The sequence below is a fragment of the Carcharodon carcharias genome, chromosome 31, assembly GCF_017639515.1.
Source record: "Carcharodon carcharias isolate sCarCar2 chromosome 31, sCarCar2.pri, whole genome shotgun sequence".
Classification (NCBI taxonomy): domain Eukaryota; kingdom Metazoa; phylum Chordata; class Chondrichthyes; order Lamniformes; family Lamnidae; genus Carcharodon; species Carcharodon carcharias.
Window position 1 is genome coordinate 9,736,529 of NC_054497.1, and position 19,683 is coordinate 9,756,211.

The 19,683-nt window shown below is 44.6% G+C and overlaps 1 protein-coding gene across 4 annotated transcripts in view; it reads right to left on the reverse strand.

The window, feature by feature from the left end:
- LOC121271824 overlaps positions 1 to 18,722 on the reverse strand; it is a 30,203-nt gene extending 11,481 nt beyond the window's left edge. The window contains exons 1-5 of one of the 4 annotated variants that reach the window (XM_041178118.1): positions 18,486 to 18,715; positions 11,822 to 11,938; positions 9,190 to 9,294; positions 7,169 to 7,228; positions 159 to 302 (exon numbers count right to left, since the gene is read on the reverse strand). In XM_041178118.1, coding sequence (XP_041034052.1) covers positions 159 to 302; positions 7,169 to 7,228; positions 9,190 to 9,294; positions 11,822 to 11,890 — 378 coding nt within the window. In that variant the 5' untranslated portion in view covers positions 11,891 to 11,938; positions 18,486 to 18,715. Of the gene's footprint in view, positions 1 to 158; positions 303 to 7,168; positions 7,229 to 9,189; positions 9,295 to 11,821; positions 11,939 to 16,830; positions 16,898 to 18,485 lie in introns of those variants that run through there. The other 3 variants (XM_041178120.1, XM_041178119.1, XM_041178121.1) reach the window with 3 other exon arrangements.
- Positions 18,723 to 19,683: the final 961 nt, after the last annotated feature.

The following is a 19,683-nucleotide window of genomic DNA, read 5'->3' on the forward strand; positions in this document are numbered from 1 at the left end:
CAGTGCACTCAATGTGAAACTATGATCAGACTAAATTTAAAAGGCTCCTGGACCCTGTGATTACAATGGGTATCAGGGCCGGGAAAGTGAAATAGGTCAAGAATAGTGTGAACTTTGAATTCCCCCAAATTGCCTGTAAAAGCGCATGGGAAACTTACCTGAACAGGACAGTCCTTTAGAAATATTAGCTCCATTAGGACAGCGGAGGTCAAATTTTGGAGTTTATCCATGGAGTGATGATAGAGGTGCCCGATTGACCTATTCAGCACCAACATCGCCTGCAGCTCAATGCAACAATCGTCCTGTGGGTGAAACAATAAAGTTGACAGGTCAGACAAGGTTAGGAGATAACATTAATCAACCATCATTGTACCTAGAGCCTGAGAGGCAACCCAACAACATCAGGTGTGGCTCAGTGAGTAGCACCCACACCTGAATCAGGAGGAGTATGTGGGTTCGAATCCCACACCAGAGGCCCGAGTGCAAAAACCTAGTCTGGTACTCCAAGGACAGTTCTGAGGGAGTGCTGCACTGCCAGGAGGTCCTATTTTTAAAATCGAGGCCCTATGTGCTTAGGTGGTCAACTGCCCAAACGCTCCCAGGGAAGGTACAACATAGGGTTAGATACAGAGTAAATATTGCTGTCCATCGATCCCTGAAGGCAACAGCACAGGTAGATAAGGTGGTTAAGAAGGCATATGGGATACTTGCCTTTATTAGCCGAGGCATAGAATGTAAGAGTAGGGATGTTATGTTGGAGCTAGTTAGGCCACAGCTGGAGTACCGTGTGCAGCTCTGGCTGCCACACTATAAGAAGGATGTGATTACACTGGAGAGGGCACAGGGCAGATTCACCAGGATGTTGCCTGGGCTGGAGCATTTCAGCTATGAAGAGAGACTGGATAGGCTGGGGTTGTTTTCCTTGGAGCAGAGAAGGCGGAGGGGGGACCTGATAGAGGTGTACAAAATTATGAGGGGTATAAATAGGAAGAAACATTTCCCCTAAATGGAGGTGTCAACAACCAGGGGGCATAGATTTAAGATAAGGGGCAGGAGGTTTAGAGGGGATTTGAAAAAAATTTGTTTCACTCAGATAGTGATTGGACTCTGGAACACACTGCCTGAAGGGGTAGTAGAGGCAGAAACCCTCACGACATTTGGGAAGTATTTAAATGAGCACTTGAACTGCCATAGCATACAAGGCTACGGGCCAAGTGCTAGATGGCCAACAAAGGTACATCGGGCCGAAGGGCCTGTTTCTGTGCTGTATAACTCTGAAAAGAGAGACATGTTGCTGAAGGACAGCAGAATGACTTTTCATCTTGCTCTCATCAGGATAAATGCAAGGATGTTAAATTTCAACAATTTATATTGCAGGAGAAAATGGTATATAAAAACATGCTCTGGGAGGCTTCTTAGTCAAACAAAAACAAACATTATTTACACAAGAGCTTCCGTGGCTGCTTGCATCCAGCCAGCCCCTCATGCAGCCAATTTTTCTAGGAATCCCCTTCCTGGAATTTATTCCCCCGCACTAACCATGTGACCTCCCTATGCAGTTGAACTGATCTTAAAGTGACAGTCATCACAGGAAACTGACTGGTTAGCAAGTTTACTCTAATTAAGGCGTCGCCATGGAGAAAACAAATCAGTACTCTCTTCTCCTCTAGTATAAATTGTTGTGATCATTTGAAATTCGGTATTCTTGCATTTGTCCTGATGAGTGCACGATGATAACCTTCAGCAACATCTCTCTTTTCAGCGATATTAAAGTTCTGAACTACCAAGATACCCAGGATCCCAAGATGTTATTTCCAAGAAGAACAAGTAATTGTGAAGAAGGGCTGGGATCTCTACCCAGTGTCCCAACCAATATTTATCCTTCAAACAACATCGCTAAAATATTATCCAGTCATTTTACGTTACAGTTGGTGAGAGCTTGCTCTGCACATATTGGCTCCTGTATTTACTACATTATGGTGATTACACTTCAAAAGTACTTCATTGGCTGTAAAGCTCTTTGGGATGTTCTGTGCTCATGAGAGGTGATATATAAAAGCAAATCTTTCTTCGAGTAGGATTCAATAGAGCAAGCGTAGATGTTTCAACTTGTTGGGGAGTCCAAAGCAAGAGGCCATAAATAGAAAGGTGCTGATTAATAAGTGCAAGAGACAAATCAGAGATGCTTCTTCATTCAAGAAAGTGAAACTCACTGCCACATGGAATGGTCAAGGCAGACAGCACAGAAAAGAACAGTTAAGGGGAAGTTAGATAATCACGCAAGGGGGAAAGGAATAGAAGGATATGTTGATGGAATTAAAGAAAGCAAATTGGAATTAAACTCATGTGGAGCATAAACCTGTTGGCTCTAAAGTCAGTGGCTTACAGTTCACTCAGAGAGTCAGAGTTGCTGTGGCAACATGTGCTTTTACATGTATGTTGTAGTCTGGAGCCATGGATAGTGATGGTAGAGGCTCCAACACTCTTCCCGTCACATGGCTGACCAGGAATCTCACTCGCTCTTACCACCTGCAATTGATGCGTGTTGGAAGGGTTTACAGGCTGATTCTCAACCTGTTTGGCCACATTACGGACACACATTCCTTGGCTAGCAGGTCCCAGAGTCGCACTCGAACCTGGAGCTTCTGGCTCAGAGGCAGGGACACTACCCATAGGGTCACAGGACCTCCCAAAATGACCCATTACTGGCCTGGAATCTATAGAGTCATGGAATAATAATACAGTACAGAGCAGACATTTGGCCTGATGCATCTGTGCTGGCTCTTTTGGTAGTCATCATTTAAAATGAAGGAAATGGGAGGCTACAAGTTCTCCATTTCAGGAGAATAGGAGCTGCAAAAATCGGAGAGTAAAAAAGTCCAAATTAAATAACCGTAATCTTAACTACTAAAGGAAGCATTGAAACATGCTTGGATGTAGGGCAAGGTTGGGTGGTGGTGGGTGCGTTGTATAAACGTTCTGCAATTTTTCTTTGTGGTACCATGACCAGGGTTAAAATTCCACTCAGAATGGCTGCTGTCATGCATGCACCCTTCAACCTACACTTTAAAACATGAAATGCAAATTGATGACACCCTTTGGGCATCCTGACAATTTCCTTTTTGTAATATTTGGCACATCACAAGTGCTGTTCATTGGCGCTAGTAAATCACTTTACTCCACTCAATGCCCACATGAAAAGTCCAGGTCCTGCCACACCTACCCAAAGGATTTGGATGAAAATTTGATTTCTGGCACAGAAATTCATTTTACTGGAAACAAAGATCATATCTAAAAAAGAAAAAGAGAAAAATTTGCTCCCCCTCCCTTTGACAATTTGCTCAGAGTTGAACAATATCACATTCTGGCACCTGGCGTTAGCCACTTTTCCTTCCTTCAAATCCCCCAGTTCATAGTCCCAACCAGCTTCCCCTCCAACATGTTCCCAATCTTAAAGTCAACAGTTACTGGGTCACTTGGAAACCTGGATTCTCCTCTCTCCACACTTGACTTCCCACTCTGATTAAAACAGGACCCCAGCTGCATGATCTCTATGTTTTCTAATTCAGAATAGCACATGTACCATGCAAAGCTTCCCCAATACTGTTCAAACACTCCCAGGACAGGTACAACAGGGATTTAGATACAGAGTAAAGCTCCTTCTACACTGTCCCCATCAAACACTCCCAGGACAGGTACAGCACGGGGTTAGATACAGAGTAAAGTTTCCTCTACACTGCCCCCATCAAACACTCCCAGGACAGGTACAGCACGGGGTTAGATACAGAGTAAAGCTCCTTCTACACTGTCCCCATCAAACACTCCCAGGACAGGTACAGCACGGGGTTAGATACAGAGTAAAGCTCCCTCTACACTGTCCCCATCAAACACTCCCAGGACAGGTACAGCACGGGGTTAGATACAGAGTAAAGCTCCCTCTACACTGTCCCCATCAAACACTGCCAGGACAGGTACAGCGCGGGGTTAGATACAGAGTAAAGCTCCCTCTACACTGTCCCCATCAAACACTCCCAGGGCAGGTACAGCACGGGGTTAGATACAGAGTAAAGCTCCCTCTACACTGTCCCCATCAAACACTCCCAGGGCAGGTACAGCACGGGGTTAGATACAGAGTAAAGCTCCCTCTACACTGTCCCCATCAAACACTCCCAGGACAGGTACAGCACAGGGTTAGATACAGAGTAAATCTCCATCTACACTGTCCCCATCAAACACTCCCAGGACAGGTACAGCACGGGGTTAGATACAGAGTAAAGCTCCCTCTACACTGTCCCCATCAAACACTCCCAGGACAGGTACAGCACGGGGTTAGATACAGAGTAAAGCTCCCTCTACACTGTCCACATCAAACACTCCCAGGGCAGGTACAGCACGGGGTTAGATACAGAGTAAATCTCCCTCTACACTGTCCCCATCAAACACTCCCAGGGCAGGTACAGTACGGGGTTAGATACAGAGTAAAGCTCCCTCTACACTGTCCCCATCAAACACTCCCAGGACAGGTACAGCACGGGGTTAGATACAGAGTAAATCTCCCTCTACACTGTCCCCATCAAACACTCCCAGGACAGGTACAGCACCAGGTTAGTTACAGAGTAAAGCTCCCTCTACACTGTCCCCATCAAACACTCCCAGGACAGGTACAGCACGGGGTTAGATACAGAGTAAAGCTCCCTCTACACTGTCCCCATCAAACACTCCCAGGGCAGGTACAGCACAGGGTTAGATACAGAGTAAAGCTCCCTCTACACTGTCCCCATCAAACACTCCCAGGACAGGTACAGCACAGAGTTAGATACAGAGTAAATCTCCCTCTACACTGTCCCCATCAAACACTCCCAGGACAGGTACAGCACGGGGTTAGATACAGAGTAAATCTCCCTCTACACTGTCCCCATCAAACACTCCCAGGACAGGTACAGCACGGGGTTAGATACAGAGTAAAGCTCCCTCTACACTGTCCCCATCAAACACTCCCAGGGCAGGTACAGCACGGGGTTAGATACAGAGTAAAACTCCCTCTACACTGTCCCCATCAAACACTCCCAGGGCAGGTACAGCACAGGGTTAGATACAGAGTAAAGCTCCCTCTACACTGTCCCCATCAAACACTCCCAGGACAGGTACAGCACAGGGTTAGATACAGAGTAAATCTCCCTCTACACTGTCCCCATCAAACACTCCCAGGACAGGTACAGCACGGGGTTAGATACAGAGTAAAGCTCCCTCTACACTGTCCCCATCAAACACTCCCAGGACAGGTACAGCACGGGGTTAGATACAGAGTAAATCTCCCTCTACACTGTCCCCATCAAACACTCCCAGGACAGGTACTGCACGGGGTTAGATACAGAGTAAAGCTCCCTCTACCCTATCCCCATCAAACACTCTCAAGGCAGGTACAGCACAGAGTTAGATACAGGCAGGGTGACCAACTCTCAATGATAAAAATAAAAGGAGAACTTTGGCATGAGATATCATACAAGCAAGCAGGGGTTGCTGGTGAACCTGTGAGTTGGCAAGGGGGTGGGGGGGGGGGGGGGGGGGGGGGGGGGTGGGGGGTGGGAGTGATGCAGTTGTGATGAACCTGCGAGCATGGAGGAGGGTGGTGTTGATGCACCAATGGGAGCAGGGGTGGAGGGACAAAAAAAAAACAATCCTTCAGCCAGGAGCAGACAAACGCACAGATGTGCGAATTTGAAAGATCTGAAATACGGGATAAACAGCGTCCTGATAAATTGTGCTGTTCCTGCCGTATGTTAGAATGCAGCATGCTGCTCCCTCTACCTCTGCCTGCGAGGGGGCATAAGAGAAAACGAGAGGAAGTGAAAAGCACATCTCATCTTTTATCGGAGGTAAATCATTGCAGCATCAAAAAAAAACACCCAAGGTTGCAATGTCCCACCCTTAAAACTTCAAACAGCTGGTATCAACAATCTGGTGCAAAGAACCAGAAATGCAACTGAATTAAAAAAGGACAAGTTTGCAAAGTTACATGAAAAACCCCACGTACCAAATAGAGCACATTCTGTGCAGCACGAGCTTCACTGTTGCTCAGCAGATGGCTTTCATCCCATTTAACTTTTGAAAAGAAAAGGCCATCCGCAGAGTATTACCCAGCATGCTTTGAAGTGCTGGGCTACCTGTTATTTCTTAGCGCAAGATGCCAATGGAAATCAGGACATGTTCAGATACCATCCCTATGGGTTTCAAAAGCTCCTGTAGATTGGAGGAGGTGAAGGCCGAGGAGACGAGGGTAGGAGGAAGGATGAATTTCAGGGGAGTTCCAAAGGAGGGTCACGTTAAACTTAAAACGTTAACTCCGTTTCTCTCTCCGCACAGATCCTGCCAGACCCGAGTAGTTGCAGCACTTTCCACTTTTATTGCAGGTTTCCAGTATCCGCAGTATTGTGCGTGTTTAGTCCACTCCCGCAGCTCTTCCAGGAAAGCCTACCTTGAAGAAGCTCTGCTCTTCAACGGGAATTCCGCTTGTCTATCTCGCCTTGGTCACTTTCACTGCTTTCCATTTCCCTCCTGGTGTTTGATAAGGTATCTACCAAAGACTGGCTTCCACAGTCACAGCTCTGAAGAAGAGTCATAGTCGGCTCGAAACACGAACTCAGCTTGACTGTGAAGTGAGGAAACTGAGTATTTCCAGCACTTTCCTGCCTCTACATTATTTTGAATTTCAAATGTATGGTTGCGGTTTCAAACCAGACAGAACGTGTAAGAGAATAAGTGCTCCTGCAAAGAGTTACCACCAATGCAGGATGAATGTCCCGTTTTTGTGTTAAACACACAAAAAAAAAATAAATGACATTACATAAAATACAAGTCATGACCACCAGATGCCCCAAAATGCTTTTGAAGCCAATTAAGTACTTTTTGAAGAGTAGTTGCTGATGTAATGTAGGAAATGTGCACAGCAAGATTTCACAAACAGCAATGTGATAATGACAGGGAAGGTATTGGAATGAGGGAAGTCAGCCAGTGTGTAGAATGTTTCTCTTAGAAAACGAGGGGAACTCTGGTCATTGCACAAAATGTCTTTTTTACCAACTGAAATCATTGGCTTTTCCACCCTAACCCCCATCACCCAAATAATTTAATCGTCCTTTACACAGAACTGGGCTGAACTAAAACTTACCAGACTGGCAGTATCCTGGAAGAAGACAGTGAGGTTGTAGTCTGTAGGAAGATTGTCGCTCTGTAAATAAATAAATAAATAAATACATACATACATAAACAGCGAGTGAAGGAACTTTTTTCCTTCCATGGTGGCTTTTTGAATATAATAGACGGGTGCTTTAATTTAAAAAAAACAATATTTTGACAACAGGAAAAGCCATTTGATCAATCAATCTGTGCCAACTCTTTCATTTCCCAACTTCACCCAGAAAGCCATTGACTCCCAGTTAATTATTGTGACCAATTTTGCAGTTCACTGAAGTAAAATGTAAAGTATTATTTCATTCTCAAGTGCAGATGAACTGGAGGAGGCCATTCAGTCCTTCAAATGTGTTCTGCTGTTTAATTTGACCACAATAGATCTCTTTTCAACTCCATTTCCCACTCTGGATCCACATCCCTTACCTGATTAAACTATGTTGATCCAGACTTTTGAGGGGGAAAAAGAGAGAGGCATTTCACACTTTGTCAAAAAATGCTTCCTGAGTTCACTCTGATAAGATGGCGCACCATCAGACAATGTATGCACTTGAGCTGCCCAGATAGAACCAGTGTTTTTAGATGAAGATTGAATTTCCTCTACGCTCTGCTCTCTCCTCTGCCCCAACCACTTCCCTCCCTGCAGTCTCCTAGGCCAATATGGGAGCATAAGAACTAGGAGCAGAAGTAGACCATTTGGCCCCTTGAGCCTCTGCCACTACTCAACCAGATCCTGGCTGATCTCCCCCTTCCCACACCATCCCCACATCCCCTAATTTTCCAAAATGTACTGATCTCAATTTTGAATGCACCCCACAGCTCTCTGGGGTAGACAATTACAAAGATTCACAACCCTCCAAATGCAGACATTTCTCCTCAACTGAGTATTAAATGGCTGACTCCTTATTCTGAGGCTGTGACCTTGTACCCTAGATTTTCTCAGCATCTACCCTGTCAAGCCCCTAACCATAGTGAAGACAATGATTCATGCCAAGCCTGCTTGTGAACTCACTATTAGAAAGCAGCAGGTTGGGCTGGAGGTTTCCACCCTGCCTTCTCCCCTAAAGGCAATAGCTTGCCCAGGGAAATGTTTCTAGAAGTTTCCATCTACTCGCCAATACTTGGTTCCAGGCCTTTGTAAGGCCAAGCAGGGAATGGTTAATCTAATGTTCCAAAGCTGCCCCGTCACATCCCCGACTGGCAGTCACCTGATCAACTACAAGAGGCTCCACCTTCAGGGAAAAATTGAAATTTGGGCTCGGGCCTCTAGCACAGCACCACAAATCTACTCATTCAAATCCAGGGAAAGACAGGGAATGAGTCCAATTCTGGACAGCGCACTTTACAAAGGATGCCTGGGCCTTGGGGAGTGAGGGGCCTAATGTGTACCAGCAAGTTACTAGGAACGAGGGGCTTCGGTTCCATGGAGAAACCGGAAAGGTCAGGATTATTTTCCCCGAGAGCTGAGAAAATTAAGGGTGAGATCAAATAGGAGTGTTCAAAATTAGGGAAGGGCTTTGATTACAGTAAATGAAGGGAAACTGTTTCCACTGGCAGGAGGATCAGTAACCAGAGGACACAGAATCAGCAAAGAGTATAAAAGGAGAGATAAGGATGTTGTTCTACGTTAAACCCATTATTTCTAACTTTTTCCAGTTCTAATGAAAGGTCACAGTCTGAAATGTCAACGCGTTTCTTTTTTTCCCGCAGACGCTGTCAGACCTGCTTTTGATGAGTTTATCTAACTGGCCGGTTGTTGCAATCTGATGAGGCGCTGCCAAAAAGCAGATTCAACAGTGACTGCCGAACCAAGGATTGGATAAATATGTGAAAAGAGAAAAAAATTGCAGGGAAAGTGCCTGAAAGGAAAGGGGAGCAGGTCTAATTGGAGGCTCTTGCAAAGAATTGCCACAGGCACAATAAGTCCAATGACCTCTTTCTGTGTGATTGACTCTATGAGCAAGTAACCCTCACACCCAACCCACTCCCTCCGCAACTCACCAGCTTCTTAATTTTCTCGGCATAAGTTGTTGTGTGTGGTTCAAAACCATTAAAGTTACAAGCGAGACAGCTTTCTGACAAAAATATAACGAAGAAGAAAGCCACCTGAGAAAGAAAAAATGAATTTATTGTAAAGATTTTTTTTTATATATATTTGACAGGATATTCATCCACCATTTTGTCCCCCTATGCCTGCAACTCTGAGACCTGCAGTCAACTAGCCTCCAACAAGTGCATCTAAAGACAAATACACCTAATTTCTGTCCCCTCTGGAGAATAAATGCTCATTTCCTCCTCGCTCCATGCCCTAATCCCCCCTAATGACACACAATTGCATTTCCATTTGCTACCCTTCCCAAGCAATGCAAGCGAGATGGGTAACATGGGGTCATAATTAGGCACTGCTCCTGTCTCTCACCTCCCTCCCCACAACAAACACAATCGATTCCACCCCTTCCCCATAAGTAATCTGTCCAAATTTCTCCCTTGAAGGCAATAGCTTGCCCAGGGAAATGTTTCTAGAAGTTTCCATCCACTCTCCGGTATCTTACACAAGGCATTCTTCGAGGAGGAGACTGGATAGCAAATTAAACCCCATGCGAGAGCTCATTCTCCGAGCCAACATGAAGCTGCACTCAAAGTGCCATGAATTTTCTACAATTGATAACTTGGTGGGAGTCCTAATCAACATTCTCACAATCCCTAGTAGGGGAAGATGAAGCCAACAATTTTTTAAAAAAAAGATTCACACTGAGATAATGCCTTTCATGACCACCAGAGGTCCAAAAACACTTTGCAACCAATGGAAATGTGGCAGCCAATTTGCACACAACAAGCTCCCACAAACAGAAATGTGATAATGACCAGATCATCTGCTTTTTGAGATGTTGATCGAGGGATCGATATTGGCCAGCTCACCAGGGATAAACTTCTTGCTTTTCCTCAAAATAGTGCCATGGGGTTGTTCGCATCCACCCAAGCAAGCAGATAGGGCCTTGGTTTAACACCACTTTTGAAAGGCGGTGCCTCAGATAGTGCAGCACTCCCTCATTGGAACGTCAGCCTGGATTTTTGTCCTCAAGCCCTGGAGCGGGACTTGAATCCAGAACCTTGTGACTCAGAGGCAAGAGTGCCACCAGCCGAGTTCACATCCTTACCCTGGCTTGGGTCAGTTAACTCAGCATAAGAGCACAGTCAAACCCAAGGTGGCGTCATTGACACATGGTGGGCCTAGCAGGCAAAGGTAAGGACAATTCATCTAAATAAAGAGACAGGAGGAAGTACAGCTCATACTGATCTGAAATTTGGTCCCCCACAGGTTAAAACTGGAAGGGAATTTCTACATTGACTCTTAAAGAGCATGAGTCATCTGAATAGCTGGGACAGTATGGCTGGCTGTGACATCATGGGCCATTCACTATTTAAAGAACTGACTCAAAGCATTAAATTTACATTACACTTAAAAAGCCTACACTGGGACCCAAAATTTCATCAGCCCATTCTTTCCACAGGATGCTCTAGTTTTAGTCACTTAATCATCATAGTCAGGAGGTCTTCTGGCACAGTAGGTAGCGTCCCTACCTTTGAGCTAGAAGCTCTGGGTTCAAGTCTCACCCTAGGCTTGACGACCAAAGAAGGGGCATTCATAATGCAGTCAAATGGGTTAAGTATCAACCTATAAACCCTTCCAACACATGCCAACGGCAGGTGGTAAGTATGGGAGAGACTCCTGGTCAGCCATGTGATGGAAAGAATGTTGGAGTCTCTACCATCACTGTCTGTGGCTCCAGGCTACAACATGCATGGAAAAGCGCATGACCCCTCATAACGAGGGGAGGCAATGGTAGAGTGGTATTGTCACTGGACTAGTAATCCAGAGACCCAGGACAATGCTCTGGGGACCGAGGTTTGAATCCCACCACAGCAGATGGTGGAAATTGGATTCAAGAAAAATCTAGTCTAAAAGTCTAATGATGACCATGGAAACATTGTCAATTGTTGTAAAAACCCATCTGGTTCATTAATGTCCTTTAGGGAAGGAAATCTGCTGTCCACACCTGGTCTGGCTACATGTGACTCCAGACCCACAGCAATGTGATTGACTCTATATGTCTCTGAACAAGGGCCTAGCCAGCAATGCCTACATCCAATGAATAAAAAAGAAAGTAGCACACCAATTATCATACTCACCACACGGAGTGGAAAAACTAGAAAATGCTTTCCAATATCAATATTCTCTTTCTTTCAGAGATTTTCTTTTAAAGATGAACAAAATTGCCAGAGGGAGATGAAGAGATTACTGTGTTTTTTTTTTCCAAAATGGCCTATGGTCTGGAAGACGCTACCTGAAAGGCCAGTGGTAGTAAATCCCGCAGAAACCCTTCAAAAGGGAATTAGGTATATATGTTAAAAATGGAGAAGGTTTGCAGGGTCGTGGGGAGTGGAATTAAGTGGTGGCACTTTCCAGAGAACTGGCAAAGACACAATGGGCCTCCTCTTATGATTCTACCAAATCCAGAAACATTCATTGATTATAAACCTTCCTCACATTCCCTCTTGTTATTTAGACAGGGAGGGGTTCTGTACTTCACAGGAAGACTGGGACAGGAACAAAAATAGAACAGGTACTCACAATCAGATCCTTCACAGCCCCTCGTTGTTCCTTTAGTGAGTTCTTCGGACGTACATGATAAAATTTCATCTCAACATCTCCACACTTTACATTCCACAATTAAAGATTTTTCATCTCCTTAAAACACAAGGGAATAGTAGGTTACCCACTTAGCAGGGTCCTCAGTCCAGCTCAGTAAGCCAACAAATCAAGCTAACAAGGGTTATTAGGAGTAGCCAGAAAGCGGAGTTGAGGCCACAATCAGATCAGTCATGATCTTATTGAATGGCAAAGCAGGCTTGAGGGGCCGAATGGTCTGCTCTTACTCCTAATTCGATGTCTAGGTGTCCATATGACAACTAATTGTCGCAATTCCCACACACTTGCCAAGAGAAGGGCAATTCACCTAGTGACTTGGCACATGGTGCCACGCTGTTTGTGTGTTCGATCCTGCCCAGCTGTATATTCGGGGCTTGCTACATTCTTTGAGAGAGTCACAAGTACAGAGAAATCGAAGGACATTTTACGCATACTGCATTTTTAAAACTGAAACACTCCAAAACGTACCAAGCAAGGGATAAAGTGAAAAGGTGCGCAGGAGAATGAAAGCTTTTGTATTTATTCAAGGATGACAGAATCTGCTCTTTCATTCAACCTCCTGGTACAGTGGCGAATTAAAGGGAACAAAATTAAAAGCAAATCAAGAACAGGTCTTAAAAAAAATCTTGAAGCAGCTTTGGAACAATCCATCAGTAGAGTCAGATTTAAAAATCAAGGAAGTCAAAAGTGCTGAGCAGGTGGTAATATGACCAACTTGCTTCTCCTTAATTTTTTTTTATCTGAATTAGAAGTTTGCATCTTTATTGGAAATAAGTCAAAGTGGTATCAACAAAAGGGGTTGGGTGGGTGTGTGGGGTGGTTGGAGGAGGGCACTCTGCCCCAAGTCCAAGGCCATTTTGAGGCTGCTGAAAGCTGGAGATATGAGATCGTGGCAGGATGCCAGGGCTTTTGAGAAGAATTCATCACTGTCTTTGAGACTGAATCATCCAATGTCTACATCTAAGAATTGGGCCACGGGTTCCTTTCCCACATCACCCACCAACCCTTTACTTTATTCCCTTCCCCAACACCCTGGGGTGCAGGAAATGAATAAAGTTAAGCAACAATAGTATCTCCAAAACCTTTCGATCCCTGACACATTTGTTTTACTAAAAAGAAAGATAATACAATTGACGGTTCCTTCTAAAATGAACTTTGAATGTCGATGTGCCTCCACCACCATACCTAAGTCCAGATCTCTTTCTTGCAAGCAATATTGGAGGGAATCCCTTTAATTATTAGGTCAGATCAGGGCAAGGCTTAATTTTTCCTGGTGATTTCCCACCAGACAAGGAAGGAAATGTATTGCACAAGTCAATCCTCCAGCTGCTGCTTAAATCACATGTTTCGAACTGAAACTAGGAAGCGGTTAGCAAATATACTCAACTCTCTCTCTCTAGACGGAATGCAAACGTTTGCCAATTATAAACAAAAATTAATGGATTTTTGCCCAGATGAGGGAATAATAAATGAGGAAAGGAAATAAAATCATAGATTTTATCATCTACATTACAGCAGTATTTATTACCTCTGTTGTATTTCATTGGCTGTAAAGCACTTTGGGATGTTCTGAAGTCTGTCTGATTACAGAATTTTCAGAGAATTTAAAAGGACCCCTTTTCATAGTGTGCTGTACAATGTTTATGGTGGCCTTTACTGTCACATAATGGCACTTATTCAGGGAAAGATCTCAAATGTCTTGTGACTCAACTGGTTAAAGAAAAAGATGGACAAACCAGACAATCCCAAATTCAATCCCAGGCAATGCAGAGTCTGCTGAATTCAAAAGATAATCTACGATGGGTCTCATTAACCCTTGACTATGATGTCCGTTAACCTTATAATTGCCTTCCCACATCAAACTAAATCCACCCTTTCATTATGTTCCTACCCTAGGTCAGGTTTTGGAATCATTACATCACAGAAAGAGACTATTCGGCCCAGAGTCCATGCTGGCACTCTGTAGAGCAATCCAGTCAGCTCCAGTCCCCTTTATCCCTGTATACCTCTCAAGTTTATTCCCTGAAGTGCCCATCCAATATCCTTTTGAAATCAGTCTTCGCTTCCACCACCCTCATTGGCACTAAGCTCCAAGTCATTACCACTCACTGTGCAAAAGCTGAAGCCTCAAGTCAGGATTCTTGAGCCACTTACTAGGGAAGAACTGTTTAAATGTGGTTCCCTTTGCCTACCTCGGGCTTTTAAATTTCATAGGTGGGGGCGTCACTGAGGCAAAAATAGCCCCACACGCCCTTCACAACTGGGGGTCACCCACCTCCATAGCACAAGGAATAGGCTAGTCAGCCCCTTGAGTCTGTTCTGACATTCGAAATTTACCTCATCTCCATATATTATTGACCTAACGAAAAGAAACCCTATCTTAGTCTTGAAAATTTCAATTACTCCCCCAGCATCCACAGCCTTTTGGGAAGCGGGTTCCAGAATACTATTATCCCTTCTGTGAAAAATGCTTCCCTCTTAAATGGCCTGGCTCCTCCCTTGGGGGAAAGAGTTTTAAAAACAAAATGCATCAGTTAAGTAACCTTCGTTTAAAAAGGACTTGCAATTATACAGCGCCTTTCACGATCTCAGGACATTCCAAACACTATACAGTCAATGAAGCACTTTTGAGTGTAGTCACTGCGCGATGCTGGAAATCTGGCAGCCAATTGGTGCACAGCAAGCTCCCACAAACAGCAATATGAAAATTGCCAGATCATCTGTTTTTGTGGCATTCCTCGAGGGGTTAATATTGGCCATGGCAGTGGGGATAACTCCCCTGCTCTCTCCGAAGTTTTTTTTTAAAAAACATCTAACAGAGACAGCACACAGGGCATTGATTTGAAGTCTCATTCAAAAGACAGCACCTCTGACGGTGCAGCACTCAGTCAATATTGCTCTGGAGAGTCGGCCTAGATTGTGTGCTCAAGTCTCTAAACTTATTGACTCAAAGTGTTACTCACTGAGATTGGGCTACACAGTACAAATTATAAATAGATAGTTCACACTTCTTCCCAATAATCTCACACATTTGGCACAATATTATGTGCACACATCACTGCGGTCTTTCAAATCTATACATCCACACAGGCTGCACACAATTTCTACGTCATTGACCACAGAGGATTCTAGGCAAATACCGCAATTATAACTCACCTTTTAGTAAGCAGAGCTTCTATTTCAAACTCATTTGCTCCTATAGATTATAATCTTAATCTATCCAAAGACTTGAACCAGTTGAGGCAGGAGTGTGATTGAATACACTCCACTTGCCTGGATGAGTGCAGCTTCAACAACACTCAAGAAGCTTGACACCATCTAGGGCAAAGCAGATGATTGGCATTCCATCGACCACCTTAAACATTCATTCCCCCCAAAACCGATGCACAGTAGCAGCATCAAGATGCACTGCAGGAACTCACCTAGCCTCCTTTTACAGCACCTTCCAAACCCACGACCACTACCATCTAGAAGGGCAAGGGCAGCAGGCACATGGGAACACCACCACCTGGAAGTTCCCCTCCAAGCCACTCATCATCCTGACCTGGAAATATATCACTGTTCCTTCACTGTCGCTGGGTCAAAATCTTGGAATTCCCACCTAACAGCACTGTGGGTGTACCTACACCACTTGGACTGCAGCAGTTCAAGAAGGCAGCTCACTACCAATTTCTCAAGGGCAGTTAGGGATGGGCAATAAATGCTGGGCCCAGCCAGCAATGCCCACACCCCATGAATGAATTTAAAAAAACAGCAGCCAATTTGCACACAAGACCCCACAAAATACAACGTGATAATGACTCATTTTCTATTTTAAAAAATGTGATGTTGGTTCAGGGATAAATATTAAACACCAGGGAGAACTGCCAACCACTTTTTTTCCCCCAAAAATACTTTCATGGGATTTTATTTATATCCAGCAGAGACGCCAATGGAGTCCTGGGTTTATGGTCTCACCTGAAAGATGTCAACCCCAACGGTGCTGCATTTCCTCAGTGCCATTCCAGGAGTGTCAGCCTAGTTTTTGTGCGCTCGAGTCTCTGGAGTGGGACACTGACTCCGATGGGAAGAGTGCTACCCAGTGAGTCAATGGTTAACAGAGACACTGACAAATTTTGTTCTAACAAAAGGAAAGTTGGCAATTACAAAACAGCCGCTGTTTTGGAAGTGATTCAGCCACCACCGGACCTGCCTCAACTTGTTCCTTTGCTATACTCTGACAGATGTACGTGTAGTTTTGCTTCACCTGCTTCAGATGTCTTTCCAGTTCTTGCTGTTGTTCTGCACCATGGGCACAGGAAGCAAGAGTTCCAGCACATCAGGCTAATGGAGAAGGTCGACACTTAAAATTCATTTATGGGTTGTGGCAAGTTCAGCATTTATTGCCTCACCCTTATCATCCTCAAGAAGGTGGTGGTGAGCCATCTTATTGAGTACAATGGAGTCGACCATTTCAGAGGGCAATTAAGAGTCAAGCACTTTGTTGTAGGTCTGGGGTCACAAGTAGGCCATACCAGGTAAGGATGGCAGATTTCCTTCCTTCCTTAAGGTAGTGAATCCAGTAGTTTCATGGTCACCTTCATTGATGTTAGCTTTTAATTCCTGGCTTATTTGATTAATTGAATTTAAACCCCAGGCTACCAATGGGATCTGACCTTCAAGTCTTTAGATCATTAGCTCAGACCTCTGGATTTCTAGTCCAAGTAACAGAACCATTGTTACTGGATCCCCTTGACAGCATACGCAACTAAAGGGATCATCAGAGCGCATTCTCATCCTCACCTAAGGTCTACACACAGCAAGGTGGTAGTAGGGTCAGCAGCAGCTGAGTCAGCCCCACCTCCATAACCAAGGGACTTGAAAGTCAATAATAACAATGCAACTGTTCCCGCTGCACTACCCTAACCATGAACACAAGCTGGAAATCAAACCTTGTACAGTTTAGCAGGCAGCTCCGACTCAACCACAATGCTGAACACACAACGAGCAGCTCACTGAAAGTGACGGGCGGAATATTTGGTGGTTGATTCAGTGGGTAAACCATGGTCTCTCAGAGATCTGCTGCAGCACACACAACCTGTCAGAGCCTGGAACACAATGCACTGCACACAGGGAGGGAGTGTCCTCTTAACTAAATCAGTAATTGGTAGTGTAATTAGTCATAATCCACTAAAGAAACATGAGGGGCACCACTCCACATCAAGTGGCAAGAAGGCAAGCCTCCATGAGCTACCACAGCTGGTACAGGGATTGGTATTATTCTGCACCAGGCTCTAGCTAACTGAGCTAACTGACATTCCCCTCACCCAACCGCTACACCCCCTCCCCAACAACCCCAAAACACCTCCGGGCCCCGCCCACCCCGTTTTAGAGATTATTCGGGCAGCTCTGGACCCTGCCTGTGTCATACAATCAACATCTGTACACAGGTGTGGTTTGGCTTTGCAAAGGTTAATGGGTTGGGCAAGGTCAGACCCACGGACAACAACAGAGCACATGGAACATGGTAAGAGACCCAAAGAGGCTTCCACAGGGTTTGTTATCGCACAAGATTTGACACGGAGCCACACTTTGAAATATTAAGACAGGTGAACAAAAGCTTGGTTAAAGAGGTAGGTCTTAAAAAAAGAGAGCGAGCGGTTCAGGAGAGAAATTCCAGATATTAGGGACTAGGGCAGTGCCGGTGTGTCCAGTTTAAGGGGAGGCGGTGACATAGTGGTATTGTCACCGGACTAGTATTCCAAAGATCCAGGGCAATTCTCTGGGGACAAGGTTTCGAATCCCACCAAGGCAGCTGATGAAATTTGAATTTAATTACTTCAAAATTAACTTCATTGGATAATCTGATTTGATGCATAAATAATTATGTTAACAGGCACACATACAATGGGGCAGGAACTTGGCCTAAATAGCCAAGTGGTTATGGTACTGGGTTTGTAACCCCAAGATCAAGAGTTCAAATCTCACAATGGCAAACTATGAAACAATGTAACTTCATCTGAAACAGATGGAAACAGGTTTACTCAAAAGAGTATCAAGAGTTCAAATCTCACAATGGCAAAGTATGAGATAATGTAACTTCATCTGAAACAGATGGAAATGGGTTTGTACTCAAAAGAGTTACAATGGGGCGGGAGTATTCAATACGTATACAGGTGAGATGAGATTAAACAATTTACCCTGAGTTCCGGATGTAAGCACACGTCTCGGACAAACAACAATAAAGATCAGTTTAAAAAGGAATCATTCACTAACAGACACAGACGCCAATACAGAGGATTATTTCCATTTCCAAAGGCTATAACATCTGAATGTAACTCAACGCAGTGAGCTGACTGCCCCACTGGGAAGGAAACAGACAAAAGGAATCCCAAATTTTCAGAAATAAGCATATAAAACAGTTAATTTTCTTCTCGTGTGGACTCCGTTCACCCAGAAATTGATCAAGACAGGTTTTCGATTCGGTACGGAAACTGATCACAGTCACTTTGAGATGGAAGTGCATCATTTTTTTTTTTAAAAAAAAGGGGGGAAAAAGTTTGCAAAGAACTAGGCGCAATAAAAGTTTCACGAAAGTTGCTCTTACCTGAAGCAAAGTTGAAAAAGTTACCAGTTGTCTACTGAGCTCTGTTAACATCAGGCTGCCGCTGTCCCCAGACTGTATCACAAGTGACAATAGCTGACACCGCTACAGCCGCGAAAAAAAAAGCATCTTCCTTTTTATTTAAAAGACATATAAAAAAAACCGGGGGAGGGAGGGTGGAAAAACGTGCTTTTTCCAGTGGGCGGGACGGTCAAAAGTGTGCGAAGCCCAACTGATTGATGGAAGTGTCCGTCCACTCACAGGCTGAGGTGGGTGGCTTGCAAAAAGTCCGTGTGTTTCACTGTCCCAGTGCCCGCGGAACAGGAGGTGGGAGGTGCAGGATGAGAAATGCAAAGAGTAGCGTGGACGGAGGACAACGTGAGCAAGAGGGAGGGAGGGAGGGAGGGAGGGAGGGAGAGAAAAAAAAGCTGAGGAAAAGCAATAGGGGCGTGGGGGAAGAGTACGAATAATAGACCTGTAACGGAGGGAAGGAACAAATGGAACTGAGAAGAGGCATATGGGGACCGGTGGGACAGAAGGTATACTGCTTCACCAAAGTTTATATAATCCCAATGCTGTTCTTTTCTTGTACTGAACTGATTTCGGATGGGTCAAAGCCAAGGGGGTACTATAATCAACTTTATGCTCCGGGGTTGAGACCATTTTAATTTTAAAAAAGAGAGACTTGCATTTATATAGTGCCTGTCATGACCAGCGAGATGTTCTAAAGTGGTTTAGGGATTTTGGAGCAGGGGAAGGTTTATTACACCCACCTTTGAAATGTAGGAACTGTTGTAACATTGGAACCTTGGCAGCCAATTTGCGCACAGCAAGCTCCCACAAACATTAACATGATAATGACCAGACAATTTTATTTTTGTGTGAGGTTGGTTGAGGCATAAGTATTATCCAGGACACCGGGGAGAACAGCCCCCTGCTCTTCTTCGAAATGGTGTCATGGGATTTTTTTTTTTTACATGCACTTGAGAGGGCAGACAGAGCCTCAGATTTAACGTCTCATCAGGAAGACAGCACCTCTGACATTACAGCACTCCCTCAATGTGCCAAAAAGGGTGATGCAGTGTCACCAGATCAGTGATAGCACAGCTCTCTCTCTTCTTCCTGCTAACAAACATCCTTAATATGTTGAACAATTAAACAAGACACAGCACGAAACAAAGTCACAATCTCACGGTCAATG